A 16,711-nucleotide genomic window follows, 5' to 3' on the forward strand; every position below is an offset into this window, starting at 1 on the left:
CGGGCTGCGCTGGTCTCTCCGCATCCCCGGCTCCTTTCATCCTTGCAGCCGCTCTGAAAGGCAGCTGGAATGATCTCCTCTTTACAGCTGAGAAAGCTGAGCCTCAGAGAGGTAGAGTGACTTCCCCAGGGCCACACAGCTGGTAGGAGTGAGCCTGGACTTCTGTCCACGCCTACACTGCTGCCCATGAGAGCCCACAGGTTTCTTCTCTGGAATGACTAGCTGGACTCATCCAACACTCGAAAAGCTAGGCTCCCTCTCGCCCCGAAAACTAGAACCACAGAGGGTCAGAGCTGGACGGGCGCCACCCCCTCACTGTGCAGATGGGGAAACTGAGGCCCTGAAAGCACCTAGACCAAAGTTGTAGCTCGTTTATTGCTTGCTTTCTTTCATTCATTCATTCAACAAACATTAGCGAGTACCTGTACGTGCCGGGCTCTAGGGAAGAGAGAGCAGGCCGGTCCTTGCCTGGAGAGTGGACAGATGAGGGGAAGGCGAGGCCTCCCTGTGAGGAGGCAGGCCTTAAAGGTGTGAGACAGCAGCCGTCTTCTTAGAAGAGCCGCACAGACGTCTGAAAGAGAGTCTGGGGAGAAGAGCAGCCGTGTCTCGTGTCCCCGTCCTCTGACACCGTCTGAGTCTTTGCCTCGGATCCTCCCCCACCCCGTGCCCCATTTTTCTCCCCCAGACCATTCAGACAGTTTCTTTTCCTTGTTTCCAAAATGGAAAACGTGCCTGTCAGCGGCCAGGACCGTTTGCATGGCAGAGGTGGCTGGCATGGACAGCCTCTTGGTGGCACAGCGTCCATGTAGGGTCGAGCCCCCCTCAGGAGCCCTGCCTTGGGGGTCTCGCTCCTCCCGCAGGTGCAGGGAAGACCCACACCATGCTGGGCACGGACACGGAACCCGGCATCTACCTGCGGACCCTTGCCGACCTCTTCCAGGCCATCGAGGAGAGCCGAGACAGCGCGGACTGCCGCGTGTCCATGTCCTACCTCGAGGTGAGCCTGCGCCCGCCCCGCAGCCCCGTCTGCAGAGTGGGCGTGTTCGTCTGTGTAACGCCTCCTGCGTGTTACCCCCAGGGGCCCACTGGCCTGGGGACGCTGAGCCCCAGGATATGCAAGTCCCTGCACTTGTTTTGCACCAAAGCTGCTTCCTTTGCGGCTCTTCCGTCTCCTCCCAGATTTATAACGAAGTGATCCGGGATCTCCTGAACCCGGCCTCGGGGTTTCTGGAGCTGAGAGAAGACTCCAGGGGCAGCATCCAGATCGCAGGCATCACAGAGGTCTCCACCTCCCACGCCCAGGAGGTGAGGGTCGCGGGGCCCACGGAGGGAGAGGGGCGCAGCCACGGCGGCCACGCACCCCAGACCTAGCTCACAAGGTCCTTCTGGTTCCAGCTCAGAGCAGGGCCACACACACGGCCCCAAAGCTGAGGCCAAGCTGAGGGCATGGCGGATGTTCATGTCCATATCCCTGCTGTCCTAGCCTGAGCGCAGGGCGGACGTCGCTAGCGGATGGCGCACTCTCCCTCTGCATCCAGAGGCAGCTCAGCGTCCCTTCCTGCACGACCAGAGTCGGCCTCGAGTCTGAGAGCCACTTGCCGTCCCCGATCCTAAGTTTGCGGCAGGAAGGAGGGCCACTGGACGCTCCCCACAGCCCTCCCGTCCCTCTGCACCAGCCACACTCAGCTCTGCCCTCGGCCGGGCTCCGGGCGGGCTCGGGGAGCCTTCTTGCCTGTTCTCTCACAGCGGCTCTGTCGGTCTCCTCCACACGTGCTCTGTGGTCCCAGCAGGGCCCGGCGCACAGTGGGTGCTCAGCGGAGGCTCGTTGGCCTGGTTTCCACAGCGGCTCGCGTGACAGCTGCGTTTCAGCCCGCTCGCCAGCTCCATTGAGTCCATGCGACCGCCAGGACTTGTGTATTGACAAGGGTTCCAGGGGCCGGCCCGGTGGCGTAGTTGCTAAGTTCACACACTCCACTTTGGCGGCCTGGGGGTTGCAGGTTTGGATCCCGGGTGTGGACCTAGCACCACGCATCAAGCCACACTGTGGCAGCATCTCACGTACAAAATAGAGGAAGATTGACACAGACGTTAGCTCAGGGCCAATCTTCCTCACCAAAAGGAAAAAAAATAAGGGTTCTGGGGCTGCACCTGGCTCTGTGGGAGGAGATGGGTGATCCACTGGTGATGTCTGCTGTGGGTGGAGGAAGGGACAGGGGTGGTACGAGTGTCAGCAGTCTGCCATCCCTGCTGGATTAGTTGACTCGGTTAATTAATCACTGTTGCTGCAAACCAGAAATTGCTTCCCCTGGACGAGGTTCTGCCATCAGTGTCCCGGCCATGGGGGCTGGTGAAGAGTTGCCCAGAGGAGCTCGGGGGCCACACCTCCTTCTCTTGCCCGGGTGGGTCTGGAGGGGGCACGTGGCCACTCAGGGGCCCGTGACCACCCCCGCCTCTGCCTCTGTCTTCAGATCATGCAGCTCCTCACCAAAGGCAACCGGCAGCGCACCCAGGAGCCCACGGCCACCAACCAGACGTCGTCGCGCTCCCACGCCGTGCTGCAGGTCACCGTGCGCCAGCGGCGCCGCGGCACAGACCTGGCGGAGGAAGTGCACGTGGGGAGGCTCTTCCTGGTGGACCTGGCAGGCTCAGAGCGGGCGTCCCAGGTACCCACCCTCTGACAGGCCCCCTGCCCCCTCCACCCTCATCACAGCCACTCGCCTGTGTCCGCCTGCCCGTCAGTCTTGAGCAGGACCCTGGCCGTCCTCATCCAGTAGCGCCTCCGGCCCCTGGAATGGCGCCTGGCCACTGAACGTTTGTTGAATGAATAATTCTCAACAAGTACTGAGTGGCCAAGCCTGCTGAGCCAGTATTTACAGGGGGCGTCCTGCATGCAGCGCTCTCCTGGGCACCAGAGACAGAAGACGAACAGCACCCAGACCCGCCCCAGGGAGCTCAGAGCCTCGGGGGACGGGGGCAGACAGATGTGTGAGCGGATGATCACCGCACAGGAAGGCCTATGCTTGGCGATTCAGGGTCTGCACAGAGGCTGTGGGAGCCTAGAGGAGGGGGCCTCAGGGCTGAGTCTGCAGGAGTTTGACGGGGTGCAAGGAAGGGTGTGTCAGGTGGAGGGAACAGTGCCTGCAAAGTGTGGCTACTGGGGGCAGAGTGCACAGTTTACTATAGCCCGCCTGCCCCCAGCCCTGGCCCACCGTCCTTTGTGCACCTGTCGCCGGGAGTGAGGGCTGTGTTCTCTTGCTGCAGCGGCCTGAGCGTCCGTTGAGGGCCGGGACGGAGGGGTGCGGCTCCTCCCGGAATGGGAGGCGCTGTCAGACAACACTGATATGATCAAGGAGCAACATTTTTCACGTCCCCTTGTGCCCCAGGCATTTAGCGTTCATGACCCCGCAGATCCCCCTGACGCAGTGTCAGGTGGGCAGCGGCGTGTGGGTGTCGCAAGCGCAGAGCTGAGCCCGGGCGGCTGTGTGACTTGGCCGTGCGCAGGTGTACTGGGTGGAGGGTCTGGCCTTTGATCATTGAGTTGCTTCTCTCATTCATTCATTCACCCGCCCCACACCTGGCCCTGCCGTCGGGGCACGGGCTGCTGGAACAAGCAGGGCCTGGCTGGCAGGCCCGGAGTCGGGCTGGCTTAAAATGCAGTGTTTTAATAGAAAATTGGAGGTGCAGTGAGGCCAGCAGATCAGGAGATGGCTGCGGCTGAAAGGATAGTTTCTTTGTCACAGGTCCCAGGAGGAGGGCGCGCGATGCCGCCAGGGCCGTGTGGGGAGCCCCAGGGTCTGTCGGGAGGCAGGGGGCGGGGGAGCTGTGGGCAGCAGCCTTTATTGTGGTTTCGTGGGAAGGCGGGCTCAGCATTGTCTAGTTTGGATCATTCCAGTGGGCTCTGGGGCGTGGACGCTGTCCCCGGTTATCTGGTACCCGGCCTGAGCGTGAGGACCCCGTGGAGGAGGGCGGGGCGTGGGCTCTGGTTGGCTGGTTTGCACATGAAAGGCGAGTGGCACTGCTCATCAAGCCATGCTGTGGTAGGCGTCCCACGTATAAAGTAGAGGAAGATGGGCACGGATGTGAGCTCAGGGCCAGTCTTCCTCAGCAAAAAGAGGAGGATTGTCAGATGTTAGCTCAGGGCTAATCTTCCTCAAGAGAAAAAAAAAAAAAGAGCAAGATAATTGGCAGGAGTGTTAAGCGATTTGAAGGAAATATACAGGGTGACATGGCGAAAGGTCACAGGTGGGCTGCTGTGCTGTCCGGGAGAGCAGGGTCGGGGTGCTCCCACAGGAGGCATGCTGAGCTGGGACTGGCAGGAGGAGAGAGTCTCAGTGTGGGGGTCTCCCTGGGTAACACACGCATTCATATTTTTATTATAAAAGTGGGATTGTTCTGGAGACATCCCTCTGACCCGTTTTTTGTCTCATTTAATGGCATCTTTTCAACATCAGCAGATAGCGCTACACCGTCCCTTTTCATGGCTGCGTCGTACTCCCCCACAGAATCCTGTGTCACTGCTCCCAGGGTCTCAGGAGTATACTCGGTCAGGCAGAGCCTGAGCATCCCCGGGGGGGCTGGGCTTCCCGCACCCCCGGGACCTCAGTCCCCGCCCCTGGGAACCAGGATGGGGGAGGTAGGGGGTCGAGAAAGACTGTCCTCCCAGCAGCCTGGCCTCTCCCTGCTCAGACCCAGAACCAAGGCAAAAGGATGAAGGAGGGCGCACACATCAACCGCTCCCTGCTCGCGCTGGGCAACTGCATCAACGCGCTCAGCGAGAAGGGCAGCAGCCGCACGCAGTACGTGAACTTCCGGGACAGCAAACTCACGCGCCTGCTGAAGGTACGGCCCACAGGCTGCCACAGCTGACGGCGTCCCCCAGGACCTGCCTGTGGGGGAAAGCTCACACCAGGGACCCCCGAAGGCAGGAAAACCCCGTAGAAACCATCCTCGTGACTGCACAACTCTCCCGCCATCCCGCCTGTGCTTACATGCTCCCAGGGACAGGGACCTCACTACCTTTCCCAGGCTATCTGTCCCATTATGGATGGTCTGACCGTGAGAAAATTCCTCTTTATGCCGAGCTGAATGCTGTCACCTCTAGTCTACAGCAAGGCAGGGTGTAAATAAACAAACGGGCAAAGCAATAAATGAACGTCCCCGTAGATTCAGCCTCTTGGTCTAATCTGCTAGTCTCAGAGCAGAAGGCAGTTGAGATGGGTAGGGGAGGGCGGTGCCACTGGGCAGGTGGGGGTCCTGGTTCCCGTCACCCCCAGCTGTGCCTGCCCCCGAGCAGGATGCCCTGGGAGGGAACAGCCGGACAGTGATGATCGCCCACATCAGCCCGGCCAGCACGTCCTTTGAGGAGTCCAGGACCACGCTGCTGTACGCCTACAGAGCCAAGAACATCAAGACAAGGGTGAGCCGCCCGCTCCCGCCCTCCCTCCCTTGTTCGCTGCTCACTCAATTCTCAGACGGTGCTCCCCGCCACCCTCCCTGAGGGGAGGGCCCTTCCTTGTCCCTTCCAGCGTCTGGTGGCTCCTGGCCCTCCTCGGCTTCATCCCTCTGCCTCTCCCACTATTCCCGCAGGGCCTTCTCCTCTTCCCCTGCTTTCTCCTCTTTTCTCTTCCAAGGACACACAGCTGCCACTGGATTTAGGGCCTCCCTAACCCAGGACGATCTCGTCTTGAGATCCTTCATTACATCTGCAAAGACCCTTTTCCAAAGCAGGCCACATTCACAGGTTGAGGGGTTTGGGGCGTGGACTCATCTCGGTGCCTGGCTGCGCCGTGAGCTCTCCGTGTGGTTTGATTTATTTCATTCTCTACAGCCCTCTCCCTAGGAGGGAGGTCCTACGACCGCCCCACTTTACAGACTGGACAGCTGCAGCACAGAGAGGTCAAGCAACTTCTCTAAGCTGCCACAGCTAGCGCAGAGCTGGCACCAGAGTCCCTGCCTTAAACCGCTGTGCTGGTCTGTCTACACTGCTGCACGCAGTGTGGAGGATTCCTCTTTTCAGGCTGTATGGGAATTCATTGCGATAATGCCCTGAGTGACTAGAGGTGAACACGAGAGGTGTTATTTTATTATATCGCTATTATCACCACAAACATGTGATGAACCCTCCCCACTGCCCAGCTCGGAGCTGGGCGCCATGACAGAAAAACCACAGCATGGGGCTTCTGCTCTCCCCCGAACCCTGAGCTCAGGTGGGCAGGGAGGGGGCTATTAAACCTGAATTCACCCAGATCGACACATAATTTCCAACTGCAGCACGTGCTCTAAATGAGAGCCACATGTGCTATGGAAGGGACTAACCGAGAAGACCCAGGTTAGAGGGGCCTCCGCTGAGGGGGCGTGGGGCAGGCAGGGCCCTCCAGAGAAGGTGACATTGGTGCTGAGCCCTGCTTGACCGAGCGTGTGTGACGTGCAGGGTTAGAGCCACAGAGCACCTGTGCCCCTTGACCAGGAACGTCACCCTCCACAGCCACCAAAGAGAAGTGCAGACCCACATGCTCCAGGAGGCCGCGTCACTGGAAAGCCCCAAAGTTCCCATCGAAGGGGGTGGGACTAGCAAGCTGGTGCGTCCCTCCTACGGGCCGCTTGCTCTGCAGCTGTTGGAGAGGACAGGATGACCTCTCTGTACAGATGGACGGCCTCAGACGCACGGCTGGATGAGAAAAGCGAATTAAGGAATAACAACCGTAGTCTCACGTGATTTACATAAAAACCCGGAGCCTAACCTCGACCCAAAGAACCCCCATATCTATCTCTGTAGATACACCCCCACACGCGGAACCGCGCAGAGAAGGATCTGGGACGGCACACGTCAGAACGATAGTAGTGGTGACACGTGGTAGGATTTTTTTAAAAAAACTCTTGATGAGTGGTTAGAATTTTTTTGTTTTTTTGGTGAGGAGACTGGCCCTGAGCTAACATCTGTTGCCAATCTTCCCCCTCCGTTTTTTTCCTCCCCAAAACCACAGTGCAGAGTTGTGTATCTTAGTTGTAAGTCATTCTGTTTCCTCTCCGTGGGACGCCGCCCCAGCACGGCTTGATGAGCGGTGCGTAGGTCCACGCCCAGGATCCAAACTGGGGAACCCCAGCCGCCATGCAGAGCGTGTGAACTTAACCACTGGGCCACCGGCCAGCCCCTGAAGTGTTTTTATTGTGGCAAAATATACGTACCATAAAATTGATCGTTTTAACCATTTTTAAGTGTCCAGTTCACGGGCGTTGAGCACAGTCACGTTGTTGTGCAGCCGTCACACCGTCCGTCTCCAGAACTTCATCTTCCAAGACGGAAACTCGGCCCCCGTTAGACCCTGACTCCCGGCCCCTCCCCAGCCCCTGGCGCCCGCCGTCTGCTCCCTTCCTCTGTGGCCCTGACTCCTCCAGGTTCCTCTTAGAAGTGGAATCACACGGGGTTTGTCCTTTCTGTGACCGGCTTATTTCACTGAGCATCATATCCTCACAGGTCACCCAGGTTGGAGCAGGTGTCAGAGTTTCTTTCCTTTTTAGGGCTGAATAGCATGGATTGGAATTTTCATGGCAAAAAAATGTGTTTGCACATTTCTGGTGGAAATGCATCACTGTTAAAACGTTTCCTTCATGGGGGGTCGGGGGGTCAGCCTGCCCTGACCATGGCCTTGACCCCTGCCCCCCAGGTCAAGCGCAACCTGCTGAACGTGTCCCTCCGAATCGCGCAGTACACGGACGTCATCTCCGACCTGCGCCGGGAGATCGAGCGCCTCAAGTCCAAGCTGGAGACGCGGGAGACGGACAAGAGAAGCGACCCCGGCAGCCGGGATGCGCAAGGTAGAGCCGAGCATGGACCCGCAGCCTCAGTCGGCTGTGCCAACCCCTCCCCGGCGCTGTGTGGTTGCGTCCCTGCCCCGTGGGCCATGGGATCCGCCCGTCCCAGTGCTCGGTGCTGGGTCCACTCTGAACATCGGCATCCGGGGAGCCGGTTACCTGCCTGGGGGCTTCTGTCTCGCCACCACCTTACTGTGTGACCCTGGGCCAGTGCCTGGCTCCGGCTTGAATTTCCTACCTGTAGAACGTGGGGAGTGGGCTATTTTCTCTGCTTTCTTCTCATTTCTTCCCTTTGTACCTTTCCTCTCCTTTTCTTCTCCCTTTCCTACTGTTTTGTTTTTTCTTCCCCGGTATTTTTTTTTTTAATAACCTTTTTATTTTGGAACAATCTTAGATTGACAAAAATAGTTGCAAAGATAGGACAGAGAGATGCCAGCTTCTCCTGATGTTAGCGTCCGGTGCCTTTAAAAAAAAAACTGCTGAAGGGGAGCTCACGGAACATAACATTCGTTGTTTTGAAGTGAGCACTTCATCCAGTGGCACCTGGTCCCTTTGGCGCGTCCACCCCGTGCAGCCACCGCCTCTGTCTGGTTCCCAGACATTTCACCATCCCAGAGCGAAACCCCACACCCACCGGGCCGTTTCTCTCCGTTCCTCCCTTCTCCCCAAGTCGGTTTTATTTAGGCCTCCTTTTGGGGTCAGAGCGCACCAGAATTTTCCCGTAAAACTAATCAGTAAGTCAGGAGGGTGTCCTTAAAAATACCTGTAACCAAGACAAGTTCGGTAGACATGAGTCAGGCACACACACATACATGTTCTTTTGATTTATTAAGATAAGTTTTACCATAGTTTATAAGGGACTTTTAGAACTCAATCAGAAAGAGCAAACAGGCCAGTTGAAACCAATGGGTGGAGAAACGAACAGGCAGTTCGCAGAATTATTCCCAGTGGCCGATAAACGCGTGAAAAGTGCTCAGCCGCGGGAGGAAATGGAGACACAAATTGAAACAATTTTCACTTCTTGGACTGGCTACAATTAAAATGTCAGGTGCTGTTAAGTGAATACCATAAAGTAATATAAAGCTAAGTGTGGAAAGGGCAGCCTGAAACGCTAATATTGGGAGTGTAAATTAACGATCTCTCTGGAGGCTGATTTAGCAGAATCTGTTAAAACTTGAAGCATATGAGTTCTGGGCCCCAGCAGTTTCTCTCCTGCAAATCTATGATGAGGTGCACGAGCCGTGTGACCACAAGGTGCCCGTCGAAAGGGACGGGACAAGCAACCTGGTGCGTCCCTCCTGGGGGCCGCTCGCTCTGCAGGCTTTAGAGAGAATGGGGAGGACCCATCTGTGCAGATGGACGGCCTCCCCGCGCACGGCTGGATGAGAAAAGCGAATTAAAGAATAACAACCATAGTCGGGTAGAATTTACCCGAATTTACCCACCCCAAACCCCGTATAGCAGAAAAAGACCCAGAAGGGTGCACATCCTCGTGCCAGTGGCTCCCTCCGGGGCAGGGAGAACAGGATCATCAGACGATCAGACGATGGTGAAGAGGTCTTCACGTCTTAACGTCGTATTTGAATTTCTGTAAGAAAAATGTGTTCCCGTATCAGTTGTGTAAATACCGCCTCTTTATTGTAATCGCAGGATGTGTTTATCTTTCAAAACTTGCAGAATCCTGCAAAGGATAAGAAGAAAGCAGAACTCACTGTAGCTATTTCACAGACTTCTCAAGAGCCTACCGTGTAACGGGCGCAGTTCTCAGTGAGGGAGATGCAGGGGCAGGGAGGTCCAATGGCCCTGCCCTCAGGAAGCATGCGTTCTCATGCAAGAGAGACACCGAATAAGGAAGGATGAGATCTGAGGAAAATAAAGCCAGGCGGGGACAGAGATGCAGGAGGAGGGGAAGGGGTGCTATACAAGCTGAGTGATGTGGAAGGTCCTCTTAATTCCTGCCCTCAGCATGCGCAGGAACGAGCCATACAAAGATCCAGGTTCAGAGTCTTCCGGCAGAGGGAAATGCATGTGCAAAGGCCCTGGGGTGAGAACGGGTTTGGTGAGTTCAAGCATCAGAAAGAGTTCCCTGTGGCCGGCACGCGAGGAGAAGGGGTGTGCTGGGAGATGAGAGTCCCACCACAGGCAGGGCTGGAGGGTGCACAGGGGCCTGGGTTTCTCCCGAGCATAGTGGGCGGCCAAGGAGGGTCCGAGCAGGAGGCCGACGTGCTGAGAGCCGCCTTGAGACTGTAGTCACGCGTGGAAGAGAGGCCGCTCAACAGGCCTGTGCTTTCCCTCGGCCTGTTGTTGGGGCAGGGGCAGGTGGGGGATTCTGCGTGGTTGGGGCCTTGCCTGGCGAGCGTGATGGGAGTGGAGGACGGGGAGGTGGCCGGGGTGACTCCAGGGTCACCTGTGATCGCCAAGTAGAGGAGGGAATTAGAAAATGCACACAACTTTGTATTTGGGGGAATTTCCAGTACTGCAGAAGGAGAAAAGAGTAGAGCGAGCCTTCCCGGAGACCCGCCACTGGGTTTTGCTGCCTCTGTCGTCCCGCACTCTTCCCACGCCATGTTATCTAGACGCAAGTTCCAGACATCATTTCGTTTTATTCCTAGATGTCAGGATAATCCCTTTACAAAGACATGACCACAGTCTCATGTCCACGCCTGGAAAAAATAGGAACCATAATTCGTTCCCATCATCAGATAGCCAGCTGGCATTCACGTTTCCAGCAATCTCACCCACGTCATCAATCTCTTCTGTTTTTGAAAGAGGATGCCAACAAGGTCCACACGTTGAACCGGGTCGATAAGTCTTTCAAGTTGCTTTCACTCCCTGGCTTCCCGTCCCTCTTTTTCTGGTTTTCCTTTCGGTTCTTGGTGGAGACACTGGCTCACTCGTCCCGTGGCGTCTCTGACCGTCTGATTTCACCGACTGCACCTGCCTCTGCCCTCTCTGTTCCGATAAATTGGTAGTTGTGTCTAAAGGCTTGAAGGGGGCGGGGTTTAAAAACTTTTTTGAAAAACAAAGTTAAGAGCATGTTGCATTTAGGGGGTGATAGCTCAAACGCAGTGGGCAGGATCCAGGGACTGGAGGGGCCCTGGGCCAGGGCAGTGATGAGCCCAGAGGGCTGCAGCTGGACCAGTGACCTCCTCGGGGGCCCGTGGAGTGGGAGGCACGGGTCCATGGAGGCTGGGATCTTCGGGGTGCAGGAAGGAAGGTCCTTGGTGGTGGCTGGACTGTCTGAGGATTTTGGAGTCACCGAGAACGATGACGAGAGCAGCGGTGAGGAGAAACTCGGAGAGCCGGGTGTCAAAGTCGCCCGTGGGTGAGAGAGAGTGGCCACTGCTCTGAGGAGGGGCTGGTGAGAGGGTCCGTAACTGGCTCCTCAGAGGAGTTGGGAGAAGAGCATTGAGAGAGAACATGTGTCTGAAGGAGCCTCGAGGAGCCGGGAGGATGGTCACCCCAACTCAGGCCCATGACCGGGGGATGGAGAGAAAACAGCCACCTGGGCAGACCACGGCCATCATTTTCCTCCAGCTTCATTGAGGTAGAATTGACGTGTAGGGCTGTGTGAGTTTAAGGTGTGCAAAATGATGATTTGACACACGGATGTATTTGAAATGATTACCACATGAGCTTAGCTGGCACCTCCTTCTCCTCATGTAAGGACCATTTTGCTTTTGTTTTGGGGGTGAAAACATTGAAGATTTATTCTCTCAGCAACTTTCAAGTATACGATGCGGTATTGTTAACTGTGGTCGCCGTGCTGTGCTTAGATTCCCAGAACCTTCTCACCTTGTAGCTGAAATTTGTCCCCTTTGACCAACGTCTCCCCATTTCCCCTCCCCCGCAGCCCCTCGCAACCACTATCCATTCTGTTTCTATGAGTTCACATTTTTGCTTCCTCGTATATGTGATACCACGCAGTGTTTGTCTTTCTGTCTCTAGCTTATTTCACTCAGCAGAATGCCCTCCAGCTCCATCCATGTTGCTGCATGTGGCAGGATTTCCTTCTTTTTTATGGCTGAATAGTGTTCCATTGTACGTATACACCTCTTCCTTTGTATCCGGTCGTCCGTCGATGGACTCTTAGGATGTTTCCATGTCTTGGTTTTGGGAATAATGCGGCAGTAGACGTGGGAGTGCAGATGCCGCTTCGAGACAGTGGTTTCGTTTCCTTTGGAGACATACGCAGAAGTGGGACAGCCCGGTCACATGGCAGTTCTATTTTCAGTTTTTTGAGGCACCTCCATACTGTTTTCCATAGTGTCTGAACCAGTTTACATTCCCACCAACAGTGCACAAGGGTTCCCTTTCCTCCACGTCCTCGCCAGCACTTGTTATCTCTTGTCCTTTCGATGAAAGCCACTCTAACAGGTGTGAGGTGACATCTCATGCTGGTTTCGATTTGCGTTTCCCTGATGATGAGTGAGGCTGAGCACCTTCTCATGCACTCGATGGCCAATTTGTGTGCCTTCTTTGGGAAGACGTCTAATCGGGTTCTTGGCCCATTTTTTAAATTGGATTATTTGCGTTTTGCTATTAAATTATATTTGTTCCTTATATGTTTTGGATATTAAGCCCTTGGCAGATACATGGTTTGCAAATATTTTCTCCCATTCCATAGGTTGCCGTGTCATTTTGTTGATAGTTTCCTTTGCTGTGCAAAAGGCTTTTAGTTTGCTAAAGTCCCACTTGTGGATTTTCGCTGTTATTGCATGTGCTTTTGGTGTCAAATCCAAAAAGCCATCACCAACGCCAATGTCAAGGAGCTTTTTTCTTATATTTTCTTCTAGGAGTTTTGTAGTTTCAGGTCTCACATTTAAGTCTTTAATCCATTTCGAGTTAATTTTTAGAGATGACATAAGATAGGGGTGAAATATCCTTCTTTTGCATTTGAATATCCAGTTTTCCCAGCACCATTTATTGAAGAGACGATTCTCTCCCCACTGAGTATTCTGGGCACCTTTGTCGAATGTTAATTGACCATACATGCACGGGTTTATTTCTGGGCTCTTGACTCTGTTCCATTGGTGTTTGTGTCTGTTTTTCTGCCAGTGCCATGCTGTTCTGATTGCTGTAGCTTCGTAGTATAGCTTGAAATCAGAAGGTTGATGCTTTGAGCTTTGTTCTGCTTTCTCGGGATTCCTTTGGCTACCTGGGGTCTTTTGTAGTTCCACATGAATTTTAGGATTATTTTTCTATTTCTGTGAAAAATGCCGTTGGAATTTTGATAGGCAGTACATCAAATCTATAGATGGCTTTGAGTAGTATGGACATTTTAACTCTTCCAATTCATGAATATGAGACATCTTTCCATTTTTTGGTGTCTTCTTTAATTTCTCTCATCAATGTCGTATAGTTTTCAGTGTATAGATCTTTCACCTCGCTGGTTAAATTTGTCCTAAGTGTTTTATTGTTTTTGATGCTTTTGTAAAGGGGATTGTTTTCTTTATTTCTTTTTCAGATAGTTCATTCTTGGTGTATAGAAACACAACTTATTTTTGTATGTTGATTTTATATCCTGCCACTTTACTAAATTGTTGATTCGTTCTAACAGTGTTTTGGTGGAGTCTTCAGGATTTTCTGTATATAACATCATGTCCTCTGCAAACAGAGACAGTTTTATTTCTTCCTTTCCAGTTCTGATGCCTTTTATTTCATTTTCTTGCCTGACTGCTCTGGCTACGACTTCCAGTATCATGTTGAATACGAGTGGTGAGAGTGGGCACCCTTGTCTTGTTCCTGATCTTAGAGGAAAAGATTTCAATCTCTCACCATTGAGTGTGATGTTAGCTGTGGGCTTGTCATAGATGGGCTTTATTATGTTGAGGTACTTTCCTTCTAGCCCCATTTAGTTGACAGTATTTTATTGTGAAAGGATGTTGAATTTTGTCAAATGCATTTTCTGTATCTGTTGAGATGATCATATGTTTTTTATCTTTCCTTCTAAGTGTGGCATATCACCTTTATTTGATTTGCATATGTTGAACCATCCTTGCATCCCAGAGGTAAATCCCGGTTGATTATGGTGTATGATCTTGTAACGCATTGTTGAATTCAGGTTGCTGGTATTTTATTGAGGATTTTTGCATCTGTATTCATCAGGGAAATTGGCCTGTAGTTTTCTTTTCTTGTGGTGTCTTTATCTGGCTTTGATATCAGGATGACACTGGCCTTGTAAAATAAATTTGGGAATGTTCCTACCTCTTCAGATTTTTGGAAAGTTTGAGAAGGATTGGCGTTAAATCGTCTTTGAATGTTTTGTGGAATTCAGCCATAAAACCATCTGGTCCTGGGCTTTTCTTCATGGGGAGGTTTTTGATTACTGATTTAATTACTTTACTCATTAATGATCTGTTCAGATTTTCTATTTCTTCATGATTCAAGCTTCGTAGGTTGTATGCTTTTAGGAATTTATGCATTTCTTCTAGATTACCCAATTTGTTGGCATGAAATCGATCACAGCAGTCTCTTCTCACCCTTCGTATTTCTGTGGTATCAGTTGCATGTCTCCTCTTTCATTTACAGTTTCATTTATTTGAGTCCTCTCGCTTTTTTTCTTGGTAAGTCTAGCTAAAGATTTTTAAATTTTGTGTATCTTTTCAAAAAAAATCAACTCTTAGTTTTGTTGATCTTTTCTATTGTTTTCCTAGCCTCTGTTTCATTTATTTCTCCTCTGATCTTTGTTGTCTGCTTCCTTCTGTTAACTTTGGGTTTCATTTTTTTCCTCTTTTTCTGGTTCCTTGAGGTCACTGCTATCATTTTGGTGTGTACCTTTCTGGATCTTTTTCTGTGCATGTAATTTTGTACACACAAATGTATCTAGAGAGGTACATGGTTTGTGTGTCTGTTTATAGGGAGGGGTTTGGCTTTGGGTTTTTATATAAATGATATCAGACGATAGCTATTATTCTTTAACTTGCTTTTCTTATCCAACGATGTGTCTTGGAGGCCATCCGTCTGCACAAACGGGTCACCCTCATGCTCCGTGACGGCCGCAGAGGGCTCCATAGGGTGGACACGCTGAGTCTGCCTATCCCGTCCCCTTTGATGGGCACTTGGGCTTTCCAGTCACACAGGCCCCTTGAGCACGTGGGTGCCTGTTTCTCTTTCTTAGATTTGGGGGGGCTCAGGATTCTGTTGAAGCGAGAGGGTGAAGGAAGCTTTCAAAGAGAAGGGCTGTGGGTGACGACAGGCTGAGTCTCATGGGGCCAGCAGGGGGCTTGGGGGGCGGGTAGGGGGTGGAAGATGGGATTCTTGTAGAGAATTTACAAAACTAGGTGATGACAGGGAAGTTGGGACCTCTTTGGGGTCAGGGGTCAACAGGGCTGCATGCCACAGTGGCTTTCACCCTCCTGGCCTCTTGGTTATTGGGACCGGTCTTAGGTGGTCCGTAGTGAGGAAGCAGACAGTGTCATGGAGGGGATGGTGGTCTCTTGGTGAGCCCTGAGGGGACGGTGGGCTTCCCTGGGGTCCTGCTGTGGCATGCCCGGGGTGGTGGTGGGATGCTGGGTGCATGGCTCTGTCAGGAACGTTACTGCATGAGCGTTTCCCAGGATGTGAAGTGCTCCCGGAAAGCCTTGTTTTAATGACCGCAATGCTTCGGTCATCTGGATGCACCATAATCCAATCCCGGATTGCTTGACATTTAGGGAAAAGGCACCCCTTGACCACTCAGGGAGCAGACTATGGACAGACTGCATATGCAGCTACCTGTTGGGTCAGGCAGGGGAAACCATCGATTAATCACAGGGCAACCATTACGTCGGGACTCACCGTGGGAGAGAAAAAGACAAAAGCAGTTGTTTTCTGTGCAACTTACATTCTAGCAGGAATGGCGGATGTTAAACATTTATCACAAAATGTTACATAATACTGATATGCAGGGGACTGTGAAGAAGGCAGGATGTTATCAGAGCAGGTGGCAGTTGGACCCAGATTGAGGGTCTAGGAGTGTTTCCCTGAGGAAGTGAGGTCTGAGCTGAGATGGCCTAGCCCAACCCCACCCCTCCTTGGATTTCTGAGACCCAAAACCAGGTAACCTGGCCCCAAACCAGCCAAAGAGAGGATCTAAATCCCTCTAAATTATCTATCCATTTATCCACCCATTCTAACATCCATCCATCCACCCACCCATCCACCCATCCACCCATCCATCATCCATCCATCCATCCATCCACCCACCCATCCATCCATCCATCCATAACCATCATCCATCCGTCCATTCATCCATCCATCCATCATCCATCATCCGTCCATCCATCCATCCATCCATCATCCATCCATTCATCCATCCATAACCATCATCCGTCCGTCCATCCATCCATCCATCCATCATCCATCCATTCATCCATCCATCCACCCATCTACCCATCCACCCATCCATCATCCATCCATCCATCCACCCACCCACCCATCCATCCATCCATCCATCATCCATCATCCATCCATCCATCCATCCATCATCCATCATCCGTCCATCCATCTACCCATCCATCCATCCATCATCCATCCATCCATCCATCCATCCATCATCTATCCATCATCCATCCATCCATTCAACTATTCATCCTTCCTTCCATCCATCCACTCACCCATTCTAACATCCATCCATCCATCCACCCATCCATCATCCATCCATCCATCCATCCACCCACCCACCCATCCATCCATCCATCCATCATCCATCATCCATCCATCCATCCATCCATCCATCATCCATCATCCGTCCATCCATCTACCCATCCATCATCCATCCATCCATCCACCCATCCACCCACCCATCATTCATCCTTCATCCATCCACTCATCCTTCATCCATCCATCCATTATCCACCCACCCAGCCATCCATCTACTCACCCATCTCCCGTCCAGCTATCCATCCACCCATCCATG

At 52.9% G+C, this 16,711-nt stretch overlaps 1 protein-coding gene across 1 annotated transcript in view; it reads left to right on the forward strand.

The window, feature by feature from the left end:
- LOC106834790 (kinesin-like protein KIF19) overlaps positions 1–16,711 on the forward strand; it is a 53,056-nt gene that overhangs the window by 8,746 nt on the left and 27,599 nt on the right. Inside the window, exons 5-10 of the mRNA XM_070485377.1 lie at positions 861–997; positions 1,180–1,305; positions 2,469–2,663; positions 4,687–4,839; positions 5,294–5,416; positions 7,665–7,815. Of these exons, the coding sequence (XP_070341478.1) occupies positions 861–997; positions 1,180–1,305; positions 2,469–2,663; positions 4,687–4,839; positions 5,294–5,416; positions 7,665–7,815 (885 nt within the window). The remainder of the gene's footprint in view (positions 1–860; positions 998–1,179; positions 1,306–2,468; positions 2,664–4,686; positions 4,840–5,293; positions 5,417–7,664; positions 7,816–16,711) is intronic.

The sequence above is a fragment of the Equus asinus genome, chromosome 14, assembly GCF_041296235.1.
Source record: "Equus asinus isolate D_3611 breed Donkey chromosome 14, EquAss-T2T_v2, whole genome shotgun sequence".
Classification (NCBI taxonomy): Eukaryota; Metazoa; Chordata; class Mammalia; order Perissodactyla; family Equidae; genus Equus; species Equus asinus.